Below are 23,182 nucleotides of genomic sequence, written 5' to 3'. Positions count from 1 at the left end.
CCACTAACTCAGAGTGGCAGCGGGTGAAATGAAATTTGATGTCCCCGAGAATTCAGCGGCTAGTGAAGTAATTGGGGATCAATCTCTTTTTTCCCACCGGGGCCGACGAATCCTCATTGCCCGTATTTATTTATTTGTGTTCATGCGCTGCTTTTGAGGAACGTCAGAGCGCTCTGAAACACATTTATTTTCATTTTCTAAACAGTTGCATTTCTGCCCCGCTTTGGTACGCAGGGTCCTGCGCGCGCGTGTGGAATAGTTTAACAACAAAATAAAAGTGTGCGTGTGCCATGGATGATTTATGGAGCCCCTCCGGCTGTCTCGGCTGCCTCACCCGCCTCCCCGCCCTGTCATCGGCTGTGCTGTCAGCCCCACTGGGGGAGGGGAACGGCAGCACAGGGCGCAAGGACCCACTCACTCCTGGCCGGCCGGCAGCTTCAGCAGCCACGTCCTTCCAGCTGGCACGGGGCCTGCAGGCGGAGATGGCCCCTGACAAGTGTGTTTGGTGCTCACACAGGCTCTCTCCCCTGTCCCTGTGGACACAGTTTGAGATTGTCCGGGGCTGGGTTTGAATGGTTCCCACCGAGTGGCAATGACTAGGGGGCTCTCCTAGGATTTTGCTGTCCCCAAAGTCATTCTGAAGAGCAGACTCAAGCTTTCTGAGCTGAAACACATTTTGCATCTAAGTGTGGTGGTACAAGTGCCCTGGGACAGCTGCTGTTTAAGAGAGCCTGAGTGAAGGGTAGGGGCTTGGTCTTTTTGTCCATCTTGGGGAGCTTGGGAACCCACTGATATCCACCTTTTCCCTTCTGTCAACCCACAGGTGATCTTGATCCTGACGAAGTACTACCACGCAGACATGGGGAAGGTCCTGGAAAGTTCCCTGTGGCGGTAAGTCAGCCCAGGAGGTGGCCTCGCTCCTATACTGTGCGTGGTCTCGCGCTCCTGGTTGAGGACAAAGGCCCACATGCCCGGCCGTCCCAGCCTCTGTGTTTTGGTGGCCTTGCAACTATCCTTTGTCTGCAAAAAGCGTGAAGCCGTTGAAAGCAGACGAGGGGTGTGGTCAGCGGGCGCCAGTGTCCTCGGCAGATGGACCCAGTCCCTAGGGCCTCTCTGCTGCTTTTCCTTTCTTTCTGTTGTTTCTCCCTTCCTTTTGCTTCCCCCGGGAGGAGAAGGGTTCAGATCATGAATTCAGGTCAGTGCCCGATTTCCGTGTGAGCTGGGGCTCTGAGCAGGGCTCTTGCAGCCTGGGGGCTCCTGCTGGCCTCATTGTTGAGATATTTCTTTCTCCCGGGCTCCTGAGCTGAAGAGATCCTGGGCAAACAAATAACCCAGCGACTGCAGGGCTGTCTCTTCCTGTGCAGTGTGAACCAGGCCCAAGAACACTAGGCACCTTTGATGTCGCCTGCCGGAGGGAGAAGGCGGCTCTGCGAGGCCGTTTCTGTCATTACGCCTTCAGCCCTGCGGTCGCCTCTGCGTGGAGGGTGTGTGGGCTGGGAGCGTCGTCCCACAGGGGCTCTGCTTCCTCCTCCTGCGGCTCCCTGGGTGCAGCCATTTGGGTCTCCAGTATGTGCTTCTCAAGTAGAATTCATTCATTTTTAATGTTCCCCTATTTGGAGAACACCTGCCCATGAGGATTTCTGATTTGTGGGGTGCAACCCGGGGTAGGGTCACTCTTGGCTGTCGGCTTTGCTTTCAGCAAAGGGGTCTGAGGTCCACTCCGTGTGTGACTCACGGAGCTATCGCCGGGCTGCTTCAGGAAGTCGTGGAAGTGGTGCCTGGAGTTGGGTCTTTGCTGTGTAAGGAACCGTGTCTCCCTGAGTCAGCAATGCCTGGTCCCCTACGGTGCTAATGAGGCCACTCTTGCTTCCTGGGTCCCCCTCCGCACGCTGTGGCCTCACCCCCAGTCACAGCTGTCCCTCCAATTCCATCACTGTCCACAGTTAAAGGGGCTGGCCTGGGCTGCATTCCTCGGTGCAGGAGGCAGGACGAGCCCTGCGCTCCCGCTCCATGGCTGGGACCCAGAGACTTGAGTTTGCCGCTCCAGGCTCGGGTGCAGCTGCTCCCCATTTCCCAAAGGGAGCAGCAATGGTGCAAGTGTTAACTTCCGGTGCAGTCTCATTGGCTTTTCTCTGGGGATTTATATTTGAGGGTTGGTTTCGGGGTCACTGCTTCTCGGGCAGGGCAGGCGCGGGGTGTCCCCTTGATGCTAAGTACACACTTGGTTGACAGAGAGATGAGTACCCCTGGCCATGAGTGGATGAAGGTGGAAACCCCTTTCGTCCTCCCAGGGAAACCCCTCACCTCCCTCGTCTGCCTGGCCCACTGCTGTGGGTCAGGACAGAACGAGCTTCTGGAATGCTGGGCTCCTCTGCTCTGCAGCTTCTCTCTGGGGCTGGGGATGGAGAAAATGAGACCACCGATTGTTGCTTGAGCAGCAAAGCCTCCTTCCAGTGTGTTCTGCATCGACGCTGACAGACGTGCAGGGTACCATTCACATTTGCTGTGGATTCTCGTCAAGTGGGTGGCTGAGCGTGGCCAGCCCTGTAGCCTGGGCCTGGGGCTCTGTATTATCCGGCACCAGGTGGAACTCATCAGAGGCAGGTGGGGAAGCCCAGGGGGTGGGAGGCTCCTCCTCCCAGAGCCTCAGTCCCCTAATCTGTAAAACGGGGATGAAACAACTCTGAGGAGAGGCTGTGCAGATGGAGGGAGTGAGGGAGAACATAAAACAGCCCTAGCCTGGTGCATGGTCTAAATTTAGTTTTTCCCCAAAGCAAATCAACAGCTTTTAACTTTCCACGTCCCTTCCCTCATCACCATCTCTATACCCGGACGTTTCCTGCCTTTATTAAAAATGCACGCAGAAACATTAGTCATTTCAAGAAACTTCTCCCACCTCCCTTCCCACCGCGCAATCACTTGCTTTGTTTATGTTCTCTTTTTTATGCTGACATTCTTCCAGCGCTGTAGACAGAAAATAAAGTTTTGCACTCTCTTTCCACTTGGAAACCACGTGTCCAGTTTCCCCGGCTGTCACGTAGCCTGCATCGTCCTTTCTCTTACGGCTGCACCTGAGTCCCTGGAGCTGATTCCCTCTGATACTCAGCCATCCCAGTACTGACGCTGCCATAAAAAATTCAGGCTTGCAGTTTTCCTTTCCGTTTTGTTCCCTGGGATGGATCTCGCAGAGCTGTGTTACCGAGCCTGAGAGACCACGTCGATGGTGGCCCTGCCAGAACCCTGCCTTCTCCTGCGGATGGATCCCTGCTCCTCCTAGCAGGGCCCCGAAGCCCCAGTCTCAGAACTCTACAACTTGCGAATGTGCTGTTCTTCTAACCCACGTGCCCCTGCTTCCTAGAGAGGATGAGCAGTTTCTGCTGTTTAATCAGCAACGACACTTACGGCGTGCTTGGTGCCCACCTCCTTTGGGACTCAGACGAGGAACACTGAGGTGCCTGAAGCCTGCCGTCAGTGCTTCCAGATGCCCCCTGCCCGGTCTGCGCTTCAAGCCCACAGGGATGGGAGGTTTGTGGTGCCCGTAGCTGGGGGCCATGTATTAAGTGGGGCTATTAAGGACACACCGAGTGTGCACTGGGCTGCCCAAGAATTCTGTGTCATCACAGTAAATACATGTTTAGTGACAAGTGTGTATGATATTTACATTCTGGAAACAGCTCTCCAAAATCTAAGCTGAATGCATTTTAATCGGCCCCACCATCAGCGGCCCCTGCTCAGCCTCTTTCACCCATACTCTGCTCTTCCTTCTCGTAGGGAGCCCCTCTGCTCAGACTTGGGGCCCCTTGGAATCAGGGCGGGACACTGGGGGGGACTGAGATGCCCTGTGAACTGAGGTTGGCACCAGGAATCTAAGTCACCTTCCCCAGCTTCCTCCTGGGGTCCATAGCAGAGACCTTATTAAGACCAGGGCTGGCATGGGGCCCACCTAGACTTAACCTTGTGATGTCTACATGCAACAGCTAGTGCTGTGGCCACTGTAATAACTGACCACAAGCTGGGGTGCTTAGAACAGCACAAATGCATCCTCTCATTGTCCTGGAGGTCAGGAGTTCAGATCAGGGTGTCCCAGATAGCGCCTGCCCAGAAGCTCCAGGGAGGGCCCTTCCTGTCCCTGTAGCTCCTGGGGACATCCTTGTGGCTGCAGCACTCCATCCCTGCCCTGGCTTCGTGTGGCCTTCCCCCTGTGTGCCTGTCCTTTGGGTGTCTTCTGACGACAGTGGCCTCTGGACTTGGGGCCATGGACGATGCCGTCTTGAGATCCATAACTCAGTCATACCTGCAAAGATGTCTTTTCCAAATAAGGTCACAGGCTGTGGGGGTCTCGATAGGGACATCTCTTTTGAGAGCCACTGTTTAGCTGGCTGCACGGTCCATCCTGAAACTGCTGAGACCATCTAACCAGACGTCCTCAGTGGCCCCTGCACCTGTCCGCATCTCTCTGACTGCGGCCACACCCCCTTCTGCCTCTTCACCCGCAGCTGGCTCCCAGCTGTGTCCCCAGCTCATCGCCCTGCTGCCCCCTCCCCTCCCCCAGCTCTGGGGGCACAGCAGATGCCCAGCCTCTCAGGCTGGCCCTGCCCAAGTCCTCCGTGCGTCTGGACTTTTTTTGGTTATTGTCCCCCAACCTTTTTAGCCATTGTTTCCCTGGTGCCCCCGACAGTGTCTCTGTGGCCATGCTCCCTGCATGTCTGTGCTTTTTGTACAGAAGTGTCGTTGGCCCTGGGAATGCCCCTGCTTTGAAACTCACAGAATGTGGTACTTGATGGGTTTTGACTTGACAGTGTTATCCCTGTGCTCACATTTGCTTGGTACTCAGTGTGCACGCTAGACCTTGTTGGTGTCAATTGCCTTGTGACTTGCGAGCCTTTCCAGCCAAAATGATTTGGTTGGGTCTCGTCATTTTTGGTGCTTGTGGGGCCTTCTGGAACCAATTAATGATGATTCACAAAGGTCCCAGTGGACATCTTTCATGCCCTTCAAGAACCAGTGTCTACACCTTGGGGGCGCTGTTGTCCCCGACTGAAGTGCCTGGCTGGAGAAGAGGTCTCCAGGGCTCCCTCCCTGCACAGGACTCCCGGGGGTCTGCTAAGTGCACATTCTGATCCCTGGGTCTGCAGCGGGGCCTGAGACTGCATTCTAACAAGCTCTGGGAGATGCTGGTGCCGCTGGAAGCTCAGCAATGCTAAGCAGCTTCTGGCTAAACTGGACCAGGGTGAGCTCAGTGTACACAATGCCCTGTGGATGCTGTGGCTGCCTGCCTACAGAGAGCTGGCATGGCCCTTGTGCTGGCTTCTTGCCCACTTTCAACCTCAGCATAAAGCTCTTGTCCTCCAAGAAGGCGCTCTGCCCCTCAGTGTGAAGAAGCCTCAGGCATCCTTTTTCCCATCTCTCGCTGAAGCGTGGCTGTTCTTGTCTGTGGTTACCCCCCACCCCTCTGCCCTCCACCACAGAACATCAGCCAGTTGAGAAAGGAGGCCTGACAGGTTCATCTTGTGTGTCGCTGGATGCCCAGGACCCACAAAGAGCTGGCAGAAGGGATGTACGTTGAGCACTGGATGGATGGATGGACGGATGGCTGGGTGGGTGGATGGATGGGTGGGTGATGGGCTGATAGATGGATGAGTGGGTAGATGGGCGGATGGACAGATGGATGGGTGGAGGGTGGATGGATGGATAGATGGATGAATGAGTCATGAGCAGATAGATGAACAGACAAATGTATGTATGTATGTATAGATGAATGGGTGGATGGTGGATGGATGGATGAGTGGATGGATGGATGGATGGATGAGTGGATAGATGGATGGGTAGATGGATGGATAGATTGATGGCTGAATAGGTGGATGAATGGATGGATGGATGGATGGGTGGGTGGAGAGGTAGAGGCGTAGATGGAAAGATGCAGGAGGCTGTGATGCAGGCTTCTGAGCTGTCTGAGACCTCACCCTGAGCATGGCTGCTGGGCAGATGGGTTTGAAACAGAGGGCACCGTCGTATGGCCCAGTTATCTCTGTGTCTGTACCATCCCTGGACTGGACAGCACAAAGCTGTGCCAACCCCACCTTACCATGGGCACGTGTGACCTCAGGGGCACAGGGGCAACGGGGTGGGAGGGTCTCGGCCTCCCTCTGGGTGACTTGGAGATCCTATCGTTTTGTTAGCGGCAGGGACGACTCTTTTTTCCAGCTTCCCTGTAACTGTGGAACACTGTATGCAGAAAAGTGCAGAGGCAGTGTGACACGCAGAGCTTACTCTGTGCCCTGGTGTTTCCTTCCTTCCTCCCTCCTTGTGGTTAGTCTCAGTTCACATGAGGAATTCGGACCGTGGACAGGAAGCAGGAAAAATGTGGAAGGAACCACTGACACTTAAGGAGTCTGTTTTACCAAGCAGAGCCTGGCCCGGCTCAATACTGTTATCTAGCTGTAATCAGTGTTATTCTTTCCTCTCTATTTGGGATCGCACCGTCTTAAAGAAAACGTCTATGCTAGATTCAGATACAGTGCAACTCTCTGTAGCCCCGTCTACCCAGAATAGCCTCTATCTTGAAATTGGTGCAGATTATTCCCATTTAGGTTTTATATCTTGCATCTAAAACATAACTGAGAATATAAGATGATATATGAATCATAATTTACATTGATTGTGGGTGGACACATAGCTATGTCTATCTGCAATCAATATGTTCTTTGGTTTAGCTCATTTTAAAAACTGATACAGATGACATCATGCTGCTTTTTGGAGTTTGATGGATATTCCCAACTTTGTTTGGGAGATTTATCCACGCAGCATGTGTAACCTAGTTGATATATGCGTTCCTGGCTGTGGGAGTGCTAGGATTAGCCAGGATTTTGCTATTTCAGTCGTGAGTGCAGGGAGCATCTGGGTGGGTCCCTGAGTAGGTGCCTGGGTGGGGTGGAGGAGCAGCTCGGTGTCTCCTCTCTGCCGCCTGCTGTCCTCTTGCCTGTGGGACAGCGCGAAGCTTCACAGCTTTGAAGCCACTAGACTTGCCATGCTTGCCACTGGGTGTATGGGATTGTAGCTCGGTGCTGCTATGTTGTATTCCCCAGCAAGATGGAACATATTTTCCCCCGTCTGCCAGTGGTTCAGGGCCACTCCTATGTGACGTACCCGTGCGTAGGTGATACCCGTCTTTTCTGTTATTAGCACGTGCTTGCAGTAAGCATTTCGCAGTCATCTTGGGGAGTGGGTACATGTACACAGTACAACGAGATTCTTTTCTAACCCCCTTCCTGTTCCCTCCCGCCCCCTCCCTCCTCCTCTAGTTCCCCTCCCCATGTTTGTTCTCGTTGACGTTATTAATCTTATCTCATGCTTATGGCATATGAAGCTTACACTCCCTGAAGCCGTTAGGTTCCTGTACCTGGCACACCTTTACCCATCTACTGCCCGTCCCCTCCGCCTCTCCTCTCACTCACCTTCGCTGGGACTCCTTCCCACTTGCAAGAGATCTGTCGCTGTTTCCCTTCTACCCGTCCTTTACCGCGCTGTTTGTACTTTACTTTGCTCAAGTGAGGGGGATCTCAGCTGTGTGCCCGAGTTACTTCACTCCACCTTATAATTTTCCAGGTGCATCCGTTTTCCTCCAGATGTCTGAAACTCGACGTTTATAGCCAAGTAGTGTGCCGTTACGTGTAGGCCCTGCGCTTTCCTTATCCACTCGTCTGTTGGTGGGTATACAGGCTGTTTTCAGGGCTTAACAACTGTGTTGCTGTATACACCTTCTTATTTTCGCGGTGTTGAGGCTGGAACCCAGGGCTCTGTGTGCAGGGCGAGCCCTCTGTGTCTGAGCTACGACCCCATCTCCTGGCACTATTTTTCTGCGGGGCCGCTTTACTCTTTTCTGACCCTCTCCTGTCCTTGTGGACAGTCCCAGTCATCTGCAGGACCCTGGGCTTCAGGACGCATCTCCTGTGAACCGGCTTGTGCTCCTCCCATGAGCCCTTCAGCCCTCCCGACACCTTTGAAGAGGTTTCCCCCGGGATGCTGAGTCATCCGGTTAACGCCTCCTTGCATTGCGGTCTTCAGAGGGGTGCTGAGTCAGTGGCTACTGGGCGAATGATGCCCTGTGACAGGCCGCCCCAAAAGCCCGCTGTAGCCCTGTTGCTTTCAATGGGGATGGACTGGGTGGTCCCACACTGGGCTCCCGGCTGGTGGACTCAGGCTGCTCTGGTGTGCCCTGGGACCTGCCTGGCAGGACAGGCTGGAGGCCGTGTGACTCACACAATCCTGGCGCTCCAGAGCCACGCCTGGCCACAGCATCCTAGGACCCCTGGGGCGCACTGCTGGCATCCCATTGGCCTCTGCACTCAGCTGGTTCAAACCAAATTATTTGCTCAAACCCGTGAATGCTTCTAAGTGCTGGTCCCCCTGTGATCCCTACTGCTCCAAGTCCTGTTTCCATCAAACTCAGATCTCCATGGCGATGTCAGGGAAAATGCAGCCAGCTGGGCTGCAGGGCTGCACCCTTCCTGCTAAGCTAAGCCTAGCCCGCCTCCCATAAGCACCAGGCTGGCCTCAGCCTTGAAAGTGGTGGGAACACTTGGCCCAACTTCCGGCTTCCACTGCAGGATTTCCTGGGAGGCTCCCTGCCCACCTGGGTTCACACTGGTATTGAAGACCTCTGCGTGTCGCCCCCTCCCTTTCTTATAGCCTCCCTACCTGACCATTTGGGGGACCGGGATGGCCATCCAAGGGCACTGAGGGATGTCACAGAGAGCTGGCATGAGCAGAGAGGAGGGCAGGTGCCCCCTAGAGCCCTGGCAGCCCTGCTCAGGCACAGCGTGCCTTCTGGCCTGAGCTCTCTGGCTGTCTGCAGGGGCCCTGGTTTTCTCCCTGCCAGGCTGCCAGCCCGCACAGGCAACCCAGTGTTTCCTGAGCCCCCAGCCGGCTCCCTTCCTGTGTGATTGCCTCAGCTTCGACCTCCTGCAGCCCTGGTTTCCCAGGGCCATGGCCACCCCATCCCTCAGGTCCCCTCCTTTGTGGCCCACTTTGCTGAGCTGGGCTAAAGTGCATGGCTTCCCCTGAGACCTCAGTCCTCACCGAGGGGACCTTGTGCACTGCCAGAACCTCTTTAAGGGTATTTTACCCTGGGCATTGGCCAGCTCCTCTCCAGAACTTTCTCCCTCAAAAAAAAAAAAAAAAAAAAAAAAAAAAAGACCTCCTTTTAAATATTATAGTTCATGATCATCACAGGAATTGTGGAAATTATAAAAGAGATGAGGCATAAAAACAATGCCCGTGTTAACCCCCCATGAGATTAAAACTATTAATATCTGAGATGAATATTCTCACTCATCTTTTTAAGATGCAAATATATACGTGTTTTATAAATTTTGAATCCCAGTGGAATTATGCATTAAACATTGTCTGTGTGCCAATGTGTCTTCACACAGCTATTTTTAATGGCTGTATAATATACTTGCCTCCGAAGGAGGTACTGTTTAGCTAACCGAGCCCTCATTTTTGGGATATCTGAGTCAGTTTTGCTTTGTACCAGTTGAAGATGTGGTGTGGGTCCTGCATGTGTGTCATGCACACATCTTGGATTTTTTTTTTTAGGGTAAATTCCTAAGCCTGGACTTTCTCTCTTGGGATCAGGTTACAGGGCATTGGGATTCCGACACTGAGCAGGTGGAGGGAGGATTTGTCTGAGGCTGTTACGGATGTTGCTGGGGGTGAGAAATGACAGGCAGGTGGGCAAGGAGAAGGAGAACCCGTGGGAGACCTGCCCCTTGCCGTTGTGGTCTCTCCTGTTAAGGCAGGGTTTGGCTGAGAGAGGCGAGGCTATGCTTGGGCTTCTGTAAATCCCACTCCTGGAGGAGGCTCCGGGCCTCCCTAGCCCTTCATCCACTGGTTGCCAGGGTCTGCAACATTCCAGGCACTGCTCTAAGAACAGCACACAGGAAGCTGCCTTCTGGGGTCTCACCAACCAGCGGCCACCCAGGGAATCCAAGCCGGCGCCCACACCTGGGCATGGAGGGGCGTGGAGGGTCGTACCCCAGGGCATGCTGGGACAGGTTCTCCTATGAGAGACCTTGGAAATGGGTTCTGAGGGGTGAGTAGAAATCCACCAGGCAGAGAAGGGTGGCCCAGGCAGGGGTGCAGCAGGCCAGGAGCTCAGAGGCTGGGGAATGCCCCATTCGGGGACCCCAGGTAACCAGCCAGGTTGGTGCACAGGCTGTGTCATTTCTCTAAAGTTTCTGTAATCACTGGGACACACCCAGTGCCAGCAGCAACACGGTGTCCTGTCTCGTGGTTGTGGATGTTGGGTTCCAGCTCGGTCTCCATGGGCTGCATCGAGGAAGACCCTCTCTCGGGGCATGGGGGTGGTCTGCTTGTTTACTGTCTCCCACTTACAGAGGCAGGATGCAGACACTGCCTGCCTCCCCGGCTTGAGGTCCTGCCAGCCTCAGCGGCAGAGCGCCCGCCCTGACAGCAGTGGGGCCAGGCTCTTTACAGGACGCTCTGGTGGCACAGGTGACCTGCGTAGTCCAAGACACCTTTCCCGTCTCAGGTCTTACCTCGATTACCTGCCTAGGCTCTTTGCCATGTCGGGAGACGCAGGCCCATAGCCTGACTGTAAAAACTTCTCAGGCGAACTCTGTGTTGGCACTTTGCCAGGTGTTAGCCTTGACCACGAGCGCGACACCTGCCTTAACACAGAGTAAGGGACTGGCGGGAGCTCACCGCCTAGTGTTGAGGAACCCACAGAAGAGGGCAGTTGATCATTTCAAAGGAGGTTTTGTTTGCACTGGACTTTGAAGGATGAATAGGAGTTTGCTAGGAAGATAAGCCAAGGAAAGAAGGGCCTTCTAGACAGACGGAGCATCATGAAGCAGCCTGATGTGAAGAACCCTAAGAAGTTGAGTGTGCTGGAGAGGGAGGGAGGTGGAGAATGGCAGGGAACAGCTGGTGAGTGCAGCTGGGGGTTAAATCAGGTGGCCTCCTGTCCCAGGCATGACACTGGGCTCTGCTCTGTGGGTGACAGGATGCTATGCATGGGCTTTAAACAAGCTTGGCTGGGGTTGGGGCTCGGCATCTGGCAGGGCACGGGGTCATGGACACAGGCGGACCACGGAGCCTTGCCCTGCATCCTGCAGCACTGAGCGTGCTCTCCCACGCCCTGGCATGCTGGGACGCTCTGGGGCTGTCTCAGGCGGAGGAGTCAAGGGCACGGAGGACAGCTGCACACGGGCGACCTCTCTCCGCCTGCCCCTGGGTGAGGCGCAGTCCCCTGGCTGCCCCAGCTACGAGGGAGGCTGGGAAATGTGGCCCACTGTGTGCAGGGGAGGGGCTGGCTGGGGACTCCTAGATGGTAGCAGCCACTCCATGCTTGTTAGAGCCAGCAGGCTGGCTGAGGGCCCTGGACAAGAGTCCTTCCCACCTGGCCTCAGTGTCCCCATCTGTGCAGTGGGCACATGATGGACCCCACCTTGCAAAGTCTCATGGCCCCAGGGGCTGAAGCTGTGGCCTGGCTATGCCCAGGCCCTGAGCCTGTGTCTGAGGCAGGGACAGCATCTGGAGCTCAAGTCCCCTTGGGAGAGAAGGCCGGGGGCTCTGGGGTCTGAGAAGTTCTGGAAGCTTCTCCCTTGCCCAGCCAGAGCGGAGCATGGGGGCCACAGGAAGGTGGTGTTCAAATGTGGCCAGGGGAGGTAGCGTTGGTGTCACTGTGGGCAGCAGATCTGTCCCCTTGCTCCTGCCCTCCCTGCCCCAAGGAGCCTGCCATCCCTTTGAGCTCAGCCCTGCCTCACAGTGGCATCCAGGGATGCTTGGCCCTGGGCCCTGCCCGCCAGCCTGTCACCTTCACCAGCCAGGGCCCACGCAGCGTGTGTGACACCACACAAAGCCTGAATCCTGTGGGACTGGCACGGCCACCGCTGCCTCCTCACCCGCTCACTGGGGACCGGGGACCGGGACACGGCCCTGCACCTCGCGCCTCTCGAAGTGACACTCCCGCTCCTTCCCTTCTTCTCCTCCTTGCACAGGAGACCGGCCCGGCCCCAGCTCTTCCTTGGTGCCCACTGTGCCCGCCCATGCCGTGCTTATGGAAACGGTGCTCGGCCCCCAGGGAGGCACTGCAAAGACCCCGGAAGGCTTAGCTCTGCTGGGCTCCATGGTGTCGGGCAGGGAGCCCAGCCGGTCCCATCAGTCACGGCACAGCTCGAGCGTCCCGAGAGTCCCGTCCCAGCGTCTCCCTCCTGGACTCTGTCCCCGAGAGACCTGAGCTCAGCTGAGAAAGGCTGGCCCTACCCAGAATGGCTGTGTGGCCTCAGGCCTGTGACCTGGGGGTGATAGGATGGCCTGGCTGTGGGGTCCGGGAAGGCAACAGACATCAGCATCAGCTGGTCATCTTTGAGCACTGTGTCCCCACCGTAGGAGGACAGAGGGGCAGGGCTGCTAGCCCCTGGGTGTCCCTTGGGGCAGCGGGTGTGGCCCAGCGCCTCTGTCCAGGGGTCCAGAGCCTTGCCATCATCCTCTGAGTCACCTCTGTGGTCCGTACTGCCACCCTCTCTCTGCCAAGCGACCACCACGGTCCTTCCAGGCTGACTTTGGCCTCCACAGGCAGCCAGATCTGAGCAAAGCTCAGCCCATGTCTCCAGCTCCTGTGAGGCCAGCTTGCAGGGGACAGCTGCCAGCAGAGGAGATTTGGGACTGAAGGTCACTTTCCCCTTGACCTCTCGCTGACCCCTGACTCCTGTTTGAGAAATGAAAGGGGAGAGGACTGGACCAGGCTGGAAGTGTCTTAGCCTGTTTCCTGCCACTGTGACGAAGCACTTGAGACCGGGGAGTTTATAAAGAACGGAGATTGATCCAGTGCACAGCTCTGGAGGCCGGGGGTCCACGCACCTGGCACCAGCACCTGCTGGGCACCTGGCGAGGCCTCGCACTGGTGGAGGCAGGGCCGGCTGCCATCTCGGGTCTCTCCGATGTCCTCATGGCCCCTCGCTGCTGGCCGCAGCATGCGGACCCTCAGAACACATCCAAGCCCCGGCAGGAGGGTTCTCACCTGTCGCACCTGTGATTCTTCCTCCGTGCCTTGGGTTTTGGGGGGCAGGGTACCCAGATTGCCGGCAAGGGTCATCTCCAGCAGAGGGCGATGGCGGCCTGCTCCCTCTGTGCTGCTGCCCTAGGCCCTGGCACCTTGGGCCTGGGCACTCTGTGCGCCTCTTCTCAGGCCCGAGTTCTCCCTCACCTCAGCCATCCAAGGTTCTTCCTCGGGGTGCTCTGGAACCGACCGTCCCCACCACCCTGCACCCCAGCCCCAGCCACTCCCACCCGGATGCCCACCCCAGCCACAGCAGCTCGGTACCCTGTCCCTGCTCCCTCCCCTGCCCATGAGGCCACTTAGCCACCAAGTGAACGTCCTGCGGCTGGGAGAGTGGGCCTGTGGCTGCCAGCCTGGAGGTGACCCACGGCTTCCTTCACACTTGAAGTCCACACGGCGCCGTGCCGTACCTTGCAGGGCCTCCAGGCCTCGCCAGCTCTCCACAGCCTGCTGCCTCTCTTCCTGCCGCCTCTGCCCGCCCCGCCCCTCCACGTCTCGGCCTCTCCCCACATCCCTGACCCCGAGCCTCTGCCCCGGGGGTGGCAGGCTCCCGTGAGCCTCACCCCTCAGAGCCGCGGTCCCTGCCCTCCCCGTTCATACTGTGTGCCCTGCTTGGGTCTCTTTGTTGCATGTACTCTGATCCCACATTTAAATGCATTGCTTAGCCATTGCGTTGCTGTCGTGCCATGTTGCTTTTCAAACACTGTTGGCATTATCTCTTTATAGATGGGTGTGTGCCCTGCCCCGTTAGGGGGGCAGTGTCCTTGTCTGTGAGGGTCACTCGCATCCCAGTGCCCAGGCAGCGCCTAACATACAGTAGGTCCTCCCATGTGGTGGAGACCACCAGACCTTTCTTTGGCCCTCGACAGGCCTGCAGGGATGGCCCAGCCGGGACACGCGTCCATCCTCAGGGGCCAGGGCACTGACTCGGGGTCATCCAGACTCCCTGGCTGTGGAGGGCCGCTGTCCCTTCCTGCTGTCATTGGGAATGTCCCCCAGGAGATGGTTTGGGAGTAGAGCGGCTTTCCGCTTCCGCGATGCCCACTGCTGTCCATGTTTCAGGCCACATAGCCCCTCCCGGGTGGAAGCTGACCCCAGTGGCCCTGGTGGCCCTGGCGGCCCTGGTGGCCCTGGTGCCATGCTGGGTCCCATGGGGCTTCAGAGAGGAACGTGGGCCTGGTTGAACTGGCTTGAGGACTTGAAATAACTGAAGGTGTCGCCATCAGCACCGAGGAATTGCACGGAATCGCGGGGCTGCGCGGAAGCAACCTGGGTGCTGGGGGTGGGACCTGTCCCAGCTCACGTTCCTGGGCCCTGGGGGTCTTAGAGCTTGTGCCCCTCTCCAGTCCAGCCTCTTCTGGCTCCGGAAGGGAAACTGAGGCCCAGAGCAGTCGTGATTTCATCTGGAGGAATCAGAGCTGGAGCCCAAGCGCACAGAGGGGCACTGGGTCTTGCCCCCGGGCCCTGGAGGAACGGAAAGCCCTGTGGTTTGCAGACCCCATGGCTTGTTATTCATCAGCACATTTTCTCCCAGAAAGAATCCACTTCCGGAGCCCCAGCCGGGGTCCACCAGGGAGGGAAGTGCGTGAGGCCAGCGCGTTCTCTCAGGCCAGAGCCCAGGCGGGGCGAGGCTCCTATTTTCCCTCCTCCGCTCTGGTCACAGACCCTGGGGCCTGGGGCGGCCTTGCTGGCCGGGAGACACCGGCTCTGGAAGGACCAGAGGCCTGTACTTGGGGTCCTTCACTCTCAGCGTGCAGATGTCACTTCATGGGGGAAGATCCCAGAGTGCTTCAGAGAAAAGGGAGGGTCTTTCCTAATGGTGATGACCTGCTTCCCCCACCCGAGCCTGGGCCTGATAGATTCTCTCTTCTGCCTCCTTGTTTTGGTGGTGCCGGGGACTGAGCCTTTGCACTGAGCTATGTATCCAGCCCTTTTAAAAAAACATTTTATTTGCACGCAAGTTTCACTAAGTCACTAGGTTGCCCAGGCTGGGCTCACCCTCCTCCTGCGTCAGCCTCACAGAGCGCGGGGAGTGCAGGCCTTTGTCACCATGCCCAGCTCCAGTTTTTTTTTTTTTTTCCAGTACCGGGAATCAAACTCATGACCTCGCGCTTGCCAGGCAGGTGCTGTGCTGCTGAGCTAAATCCCCAGCCCCCCAGCTCCCCAGCTCCAATTTTGATGGATCCCAAAGAGGCCTTTATGGGGATCTGCAGGGTGGTGTCCATGGTCACTCGCTCTCAGGCTCTTCCAGGCCAGTCTGCACATAAGTGGGGTGGGACGCAGCTCCAGGACCCTCTCTGAGGCTGCCTCAGGTGGGCAGGATTTCCCACGTTGTTGCCATCATGGGAAGCCCAGGTGCTGGGACCCAGGAGCAGGTTGGTGGCACCCACTAGCAGGAGCACTGCAGGTGTTCAGCAGCTTCCTCTGCCCGGTGGAGGGATTTCACCCGACACAGTCACCTTATGTGTCGCTGGAAAGGCACCTTGGTGATGCTTACTCGTGGGGATGCTGAGGACCAGAGCTGTTACGTAACTTTCCAGAGACCACACAGCCAGTGAGTGGCAGAGGGGGACTCAAAGTTTCTCTCTGCGAGCCCTGCATTCGTTGACACTTCCTGTCTGTTCTAATGTCAGGCCTCCGCCCGGATCACAGCAGGCACAGGCTTCAGAGTGGCAGGGCAGGAGGGCTTCCTTCCCGGAGGCTGAGGAAGCTGAGCCCCTCCTGACTAGGAAGGCCCGGGGAGGCATGCCATTGCAGGCCGTGGTGCCAGGTGCGTGATGCGCGGCCCCGGCTGGTTGTGGATTTGGACAGTTCTCCATGTCCCAGGGGCTCTGGGAGAGCGGGAGCCAGGGACTTGGGTCGGGGGCAGGCAGGGTTGCAGTGGGGGTGGGAGGCCTCCTACGGCCTCTCGGTTAGGGGAGAGCAGGTTCTTCCCCAGCCAGGGCTGGACTCTGGCTCTTCCGGTAACTGAGTGCCCCATCCTGTCCCAGAACTCCAGAACTCCACCATGCGGCCCAGGTAGAGGATGGCCTCTCTGGGCCGGACTTGGGCCCTGTCCCACGCTGAGCTTCAGTGGTGGTGGGATGGGGCGGGCACTGCGTGGGCACTGGAGGGGAGAGGGGTAGGGAGGAGGTGGAGGTGTGCCCGCCCACCGTGCAGGGACCGTTCGGGGTCCTGCCTGTGACCTCTGGCCATGGGGGCGGAGGGACAGGTTGGCGTGCTGGTGGAGAGGGAATGGGCAGGTGCCCCTCCCCTCTGCTTCAAGGGGTCCCTGGGGGGAGCGGGTCCCCAACACACCCAGGCCCCGTGCAGCTGTCAGTGAGGTCCTAGGACGCACCCGTCTGGCCGTGGCCTCGGCTCCTGAGGGGGTTGGGGGTGTCAGGCAGAGGGCGATGTCTCAGAAGACCCAGCATTCATTGCACCCTTGCCACTTTCAGTCCCTGTGCCAGCCCGGAGACTAGAACTCACCAGGGACCATAGTGGCAAAATCCCCACCCTCCTGGAGCTTAAGCCCCCCAGGGCGGGCAGGGCGCAGAGGAGAAAAAGTAGCATCAGCCTTGTGTAGAGGTGGCCAGGACCTCTGGCTAGCACGGCATGGCAGGTGGGAGGGAGGGCAGGAGGGGCCAGAGGCCACCTCTCTGAGGTGCCAGTCGGGACAAGTTGTACAAGGAAGGCTGCGAGGTTCAGGTCAGGCAGAGAGTACCTGAGCAAAGGTCCTGGGGTTGGGGGAGAGGAGAGGACACGGAGAGGCCCGGGCAGATAAGGCCACCTGCATCCAGCAGAGTGAGGGCGGCCTGTGGGTTCTGACCTGAGCGTGAGCTTGTGGGTGTGTGGGGTCACGTTTGACCAGAGGCCTGGGAGAAGAGGGAATCGGTCTGGGGAGACCCCACCTTCACTGCCGTGTGTGGCAGCTTCGGCGGGGAATGCATGGGTTCAGGACCACGAGTCAGAATTCTATATCAGCTCTGTGCAGAGGGGTCATCAGGACAGGGCACCCTCCCCATCCTGGCCTCTGTCAGGGCTGCCCTGCGTGTCTGGTGATGTCTCTAGGAAGCGGCAGACTGGGCAGACTGTGACATGTCACACACTCTTGTCAGCAGTTGTCCCCAGGAGCAGCTGGGCCGCAGCACGTTGTGCCCCAGGGCATCAGGTCGGTGGGGACAGAGCGCCTGCATCGCTGTGAGCTGTGGCTCTGATTCTCCAGGTGACGCGGAGCTGCCTTCCTGGGCCACATATGGGCCTGAGACGTGGAGTGGATGTCCTGCTGGACAGCAGGGGCCAGCGTGGAGTGGTCCAGATGCCAGCCAGGGGGCCGAGTGTCTGGGGTGGTGGCCTGGGCCCAGAACAGTTGCCCCAGAGTAGGGTGTGACCTCCCGGCAGCGAGCCGCCACTCACATTGCTGCCAGGGGGCCAGGCACCCTCGCTGGAGAGGGGGGCTAATGTGGAGGGGCCTTGTCTGCAGGCCCCGCAGGAACATGCGGGTGCGTCCCTCAAATGTTTAAGCACTTACTGCATGTAGGCCCTGTCTGGGCTTGAAGACACAAAGGTGTCACACCCACAGGTGTCCTCAAAGGGCCCTCGGGGTGGGTGAGGGGAACCCCTGTGTGCCAAGCAGGCCGAGGGCACTGAGGGCGGCTTCCCTTGCAAGACACCCAGGAGGCTGGGGAGAGGGCGTTGAGTCCCAAGGGGACGTGGTCTTCCGCAAGAACAAAATCAGCAAACCCCATTTGGAGCACGCCTGTGGTTTATCCACACTCACACAGCCACACCCCCTGGGGACCCTCGGCTCCCTGGGGTGGGTTTTGCTGGTCCCAGCAGGCCACTGGGTGCTGGTGCCCAGGAGAAGGAGCGTGAGGACATTTCCTTGAATCATCTCAACATGTCTATGAGGAAAGTGTGACCATCCCATTCTACAGATGAGAAACTGAGGCTGTGGAAGGGAAGGGCCGGCTCACTGGGGCATGGCTCTTGCTGGACAGCCCTCCCCACTCTGCACCCCTTGGGGCTGCTGCCAGGGCTCTACCCAGCGTGATTTGCTCTTCCAATGCTGAACACCCCTATCTAAGACTTCCTCTTTGTACCAGGGCAGCTGAGAGCCTAGGGGAGGGGACAGGGTCCCCATGGGGGGCCAACACATCAGAAATACCCCTTGGGAAACTGGGGACAAAGCCCCAGTCTCCTCCCCAGTGAAGTCCGGAGGCACCTGTACCTGGCCTGCACCCTTGGGAGCTACCCCAGCCACCCCAGGTTGAGACCCAGCCCCTGACCCAAGCCGTGGGAGAAGGAACTGCAGCTGACCGTCGGTGGCCCTGTGCCCTTCTCTCTGGCCCCGCGCCCTTCTCCCTGGTCCTGCCTTGGCTGGCAGTGGGGTTGTCCACTCAGGGAGGGGAGGAGGGCACATCGAGGCCCCTGCCAGGCTTCCGGGGCTGTCAGCAGCGCCACAGCGTCACAGCCAGTCTTAGCTCTGCTGGGGCAGTGCGCTTCGCTTGCTTGGCCCTGCTGGTGACATTTGCGAGGGCAAAGCCACCAGGTGGAGGTGTTAACAGAGCCCTGCAAGACCAGAAGTGCCTGGCTTTGACTGGCAGCTCCACTCCTCCCCAGACTCCTGTGTGGAGCCTCAGTTTCTCATCTGTGAAACGGGACGGGACAGCACCCACCTCTTAGGGTCCCTTGGGGTACGGAGCCTTGCGTCACTGGCGCTGGCAGCCGGGGGCCCTGGCAGCTGCCTGGGGTCAGGGGTGCGCCCTGGTGTGGAAGTGCTTCTGCTTCCACAGCTGCCGCTGGCAGTGCTCCATGGCGTTGCACAGCTCGGCGGCCTCCCGGCTGCGGCACCAGAAGCTGGGGCCCAGCACGCACTGGTCGGTACCCAGCAGCGGGATCTTGGGGGCGTGGCAGGCCCCCATCTTCTTGCACACAGCCGAGGGGTCTATCATCTCCTTGACGCTCTGGATGAACACGGGCTCGTACTCGGTGACGAAGCGGTTGCACTCGATCCTGTAGGGCAGCGGCAGGATGCTGCACCCGCCCTTGAAGGCCATCAGGATGTCCCGCTTGGTGCTCTTGAGCTCCAGGTTCTCGGACGACAGGTGGAACAGGCGCTTGCAGCTGTGGCAGAAGCTGCCCTGATCCTCCTCGTCCAGCAGGGCTGGCTGCGGCAGGGGTGTGGTGGTCATCAGGCCCCCCCTGGAGAGGGACCGGGCGCGCCGGCGGCGGCTGCACAGCCGGATGGTCTCACATACTTTTTCCGGAGTGATTTTGGTGACCAGCTCCACCAAGGCAGGGCTGTAGGTGTCCACCATGACGACGCACTGCCGGACGATGGAAGGGGGCATGATGGAGCACACGCGCTCCAGGGAGTGGGTGATGAAGACTTCCGTGCCGTTGGACATCAGCCACTGGTCCATCTCCTTGATTATGCCCAGGCACACCTCACAGGTCAGGCCAGACGTCATCTGGACCTCGCTCGTCATCTTCGGCAGGTCGATGGTGGGGACGCCGTCCACAGCAGCCACTTGCTGCAGCTGCCACGCCGGCCCCCTGAGCTCCTCACAGAAGCCCCCCTTCCCGCACACCTCCTGTGGCGGGAGAAGCCTCAGAGTCTGCTCTGTGGGGCCGAAGAGCTGGTGGATGTAGTTCTTGCAGAGCAGAGCCAGGCTGGGCACCAGGGACTCACACTGCTCCTGGATGTTCCCCTCGGCCAGGGTCAGGTTGGGCCCCAGGGCACCCTGGAGCCGGGAGATCAGCCGGACGCAGTCTTGGCACACAGTATCCTCAGGTGCTGGCGGTGGGGCGTGGAAGGTGAGGGCTCCATTGGCCAGGAATGGAGCCACAGCCTCAAAGGCACCCTCCTGGGTGAGCGGCCCCCCCGGCGCGGCCAGAACCCTCTGCAGCGGCTCACACAGGGTGAGCGCTGAGCACACCTGCGCTGGGCGGTGGCCTGGGGCTCCACGGAGCATGCTCAGGACGGCTGGGCTGTGGGTGTCCGCCATCCGCCTGCATCTGGCTGAAGACTCCTGGCTGGGAAGCCACTCGCAGGTCTTCATCAGCGATATCAGGAACTCGGACTCTGTGGCATCCGGGTTCAGCCCGTTTCCAGCAGCGGCCACCACATCCTGGCATACTTCGCAGTGCAGGGACTTGGCGGTGGGCTTGCTCCAGACAGCCTCTTGGCAGTGCTCCACGGCCCCACACTTCACCGCGGCCTCCAGGTCCTGACACCACACCTCGGAGCCCCTGGCACACTCTGGGGGGCCCGAGGTTCCCAGGATGGGGCTGCCCGTGGCAGCCCCCAGGAGGCTGGGCAGGAGAAGCAGCGCACACAGCATGCTGCCCGGTGACGCGCTGCTCCGGGGCTCTGACTGCCCAGCTGCTGCTATAAACCCAGCTCTCCACCAGGCCCCAAGCAGGTGCGGCCGTGGGCCCGCCTCCCGGCCACTCCCAAAGCTCTGCTCACACCCCCGCCCGGTGCCCCACGCCAGTCTCTGCCCATAGCACCATCCTTTGCTCCCGTCCTCTGGATAAACTCTCACTCTTTCCAAAGCCCCGCTTCCATCTGGCAGAAGCTCAGCTCCCAGGCCCCTGCCCAGAAAGCCCTCCTGGGCCTGGGCTGGGCCGTCCCCAGGGGCAGAGCCTGGAAGGCCTTCCCGCCACCCACTGTTCTGCCCTGACTTGCTTGCAGGGCCGGTCTCTCCCGGAATGGGACTCTGGGGGAGTTGCTGCCCCAGTTCTAGGAGGCACAGGAAGTGTGTGCCGAGGATGGAGGAACGGGCTGGCTGCCTCTGCCTGGCTTCGCACGCAGCCTGCTGGGCTCTGGTCCCCACCATGGGATGCCTTGGCTTCCCTGCCCGGAATGTTGCTGGGCCTCGAGTCTGTGTCTGTGGCCCGAGGGCCCTCTTGGCTCCTAGCACCTGTGTGAAAGCTGCTGGCACTCGGATTTGTGGGCCAAGCTTTCTTGGTTCTGTTCCTTGGTCACGGGCATTGGATGTTTGCTGCCAGCACACACGCACCGATCACCGCTGCCTTCTTGGGTTAATGATATCTTTTTTTCCTTAGTTTTTGAAGCAGCTATGAGGCAAGAGCCTGGGCGCTGGCCACATAGACACAGGTGTCTAGGGCCAGGTGCTGTGTGTTCTGCAGGGAATTCTGGACCAGGCTTACGCTGACCTGGTTGATGGCCTTGGTCTCACAGCTCCTGTGGGCCCTCCTGGAAGCAGCAGGACAGGGGCCCAGTGGCGGGACCTGCCAGGACCTGCTGGGTGCCAGGCTGGGCGTGAGCCCCACATACGGGTGTCTGCAGCTCAGCCATGAGCTTGGGATTCTTGGAGAGGCGGGTTCTCAGCTATGAGGCCAGGCATCCCTGCTATGGGGCCAGGCGCCCCTGCTATGGGGCCAGCCTTCCCTGTGCAGGAATGCTGACAGACGCCTCCTCTTGGTCCCCTTCCAGAGGCAGGGCTGCCCAGAGAATGTGGGATTAGGTTTGCTGAGCTCTCTCTGACATCTGAGAACTCTGGTTCCTTGGGACAGGCAGGGGACAGGCCTGGGGAAGAGGTGACCGGGGTTCTCGCGCTGCGGAGCTGGCCGTGCGCCGTAGGGTGAGTTCCTGCGCAAGGCGGGCCCGGAGGCCTGTTGCTTACCTAGGTCTGGCCCAGCAGGCGCAGCCAGTCCCCGCCCACGTTCTGGCTCACGGCCTTCGTGCAGGCCCCAGCCCGGTGTTGACGGAGTGCCCACGCCAGCCCACGGGGTAAGGGTGCAAGAGTGACACAAGCAGGTGCCCTGCCCTGTGGCATGCACAGGCTGCGTCCCGGCAGGCCCCGGACCTCCTGCTGGTCCCTCACAACCCAGCCCTCGACACCTCCTGCGAGGCCTTCTGGTGGGGACCGGATGTTCTCTCCTTCTCATCCCTGGCCTCGTGCAGTGGCCCCGGAATCAAGTGCTCCCTGGCTGGACAGCCTGTTGTAAGGCTCGGCCCTGCCGTGGTGGGAGCTGCTACTGTCATTTGGGAGGAATTCCACTGCTTGTCAACTTAGCGTCTGTATTGACGTGCTGTTGATGCACGTGGGATAGTTTCAGCTTGGGGCCGGCATGCGGGCCACTGTCTGGACTCATCTGTGTCCTCCTTGCTCTCCTGGGCTGCTACCCAGGAGCAGAACGGGGTGGATCGTGCTCCTGGGCCCTCCCGAGCGGCCGGACCAGTTGCATTCCCTTCCCAGGGCCTCAGGCATCCTGCTGCCCACGTCTGTTTTGCTTTGGGGCCGGCTGTTTTCTCAGTGCCAACAACCCATTCGCCACGCTAGCCTCCCTTCTGGGCCTCCTCTGCTTCAGTGCAGTCCTGCCACCGGCTGCCAGGGCGGGCACAGACCCCGCAGGAGAGGGCACAGACACAAAGGGCCCAGTCCAGACCAGTCCCAAGTCCAGGTTTTTGCCTGTGCTTTTGATGGGGCAGCTGTAGGCCGGGGTTCCCATGCCCTCTCTTTGGGTTGATCATTTGCTAGAGGGCCCTCAGAACTCAGGAAGGCCTTTTACTCTTGCCCTCTCGTTCATCGTAGAGGACAGCTCAGGAGCAACCCGTGGAAGGGATTCAGAGGGTGAGGTATGCGATGAGGGCATGGGGCTTCCCACAACTTGCCCAGGAATCTTTGGGGCTTCCCGCATCCTGCCCAAGAATCTTTATAGGTTCTTAATCTCCCACACACCGCTTCCTGGAGGCCAGTGTGGGAGGCAGAGCTCTAGTCCTGTCTTTCTGGTGACCGCCCAGCCCACCCAGTCTCGTCATTGGTGTAAGCTCAGGTGTGGCTCCTTATGAGGACGGGTGACATGCCTGTCACTCAGGAAATTCTCAGGGTTCTAGGAGCTCTGTGCCGGGAACACAGAGCAAAACACAGGACAAAACCAAACATATTCCTTATTAAACTATAAGAGGGTTATGTTTTACTTTTACATACAGTAACTTTTAACTCAGAAGACAGTTGAAAAGCAGTCCAAGGATTCCCTGTATCCCCTTTGCAAGACATGTTCATCCCATTTGCTTCATTGTTGTCCTGTGCACTCCTTCTGTTCCTCTCATCCATCAAGCAACTATTTATCCATCCATCCACTCTC

At 58.7% G+C, this 23,182-nt stretch overlaps 2 protein-coding genes across 2 annotated transcripts in view; one reads left to right on the top strand and one right to left on the bottom strand.

The window, feature by feature from the left end:
• Sorcs2 (sortilin-related VPS10 domain containing receptor 2) overlaps positions 1-23,182 on the top strand; it is a gene marked incomplete at its 5' end in the record, with an annotated part of 336,999 nt that overhangs the window by 139,922 nt on the left and 173,895 nt on the right. Inside the window, 1 exon segment of the mRNA XM_005408856.2 lies at positions 824-891. Coding sequence (XP_005408913.2) covers positions 824-891 — 68 coding nt within the window.
• On the bottom strand, positions 17,811-20,685 carry Psapl1 (prosaposin-like 1). The gene has a single exon (XM_005408794.2). The coding sequence runs from the start codon at positions 20,407-20,409 to the stop codon at positions 18,817-18,819; it is 1,593 nt and encodes a 530-aa protein (XP_005408851.1). The 5' UTR covers positions 20,410-20,685; the 3' UTR covers positions 17,811-18,816.

Source organism: Chinchilla lanigera, unplaced genomic scaffold (genome assembly GCF_000276665.1).
Source record: "Chinchilla lanigera isolate Chin_1 unplaced genomic scaffold, ChiLan1.0 scaffold00113, whole genome shotgun sequence".
NCBI classification, from domain to species: Eukaryota; Metazoa; Chordata; class Mammalia; order Rodentia; family Chinchillidae; genus Chinchilla; species Chinchilla lanigera.
Note: the sequence above shows the minus strand (reverse complement) of the source record. Positions and strands in the feature narration are given on the sequence as shown.

What these genes read in the sequence shown, in the direction of transcription:
- Psapl1 (XM_005408794.2), bottom strand. Translation starts at nt 20,409, where the DNA reads ATGCTGTGTGCGCTGCTTCTCCTGCCCAGCCTCCTGGGGGCTGCCACG.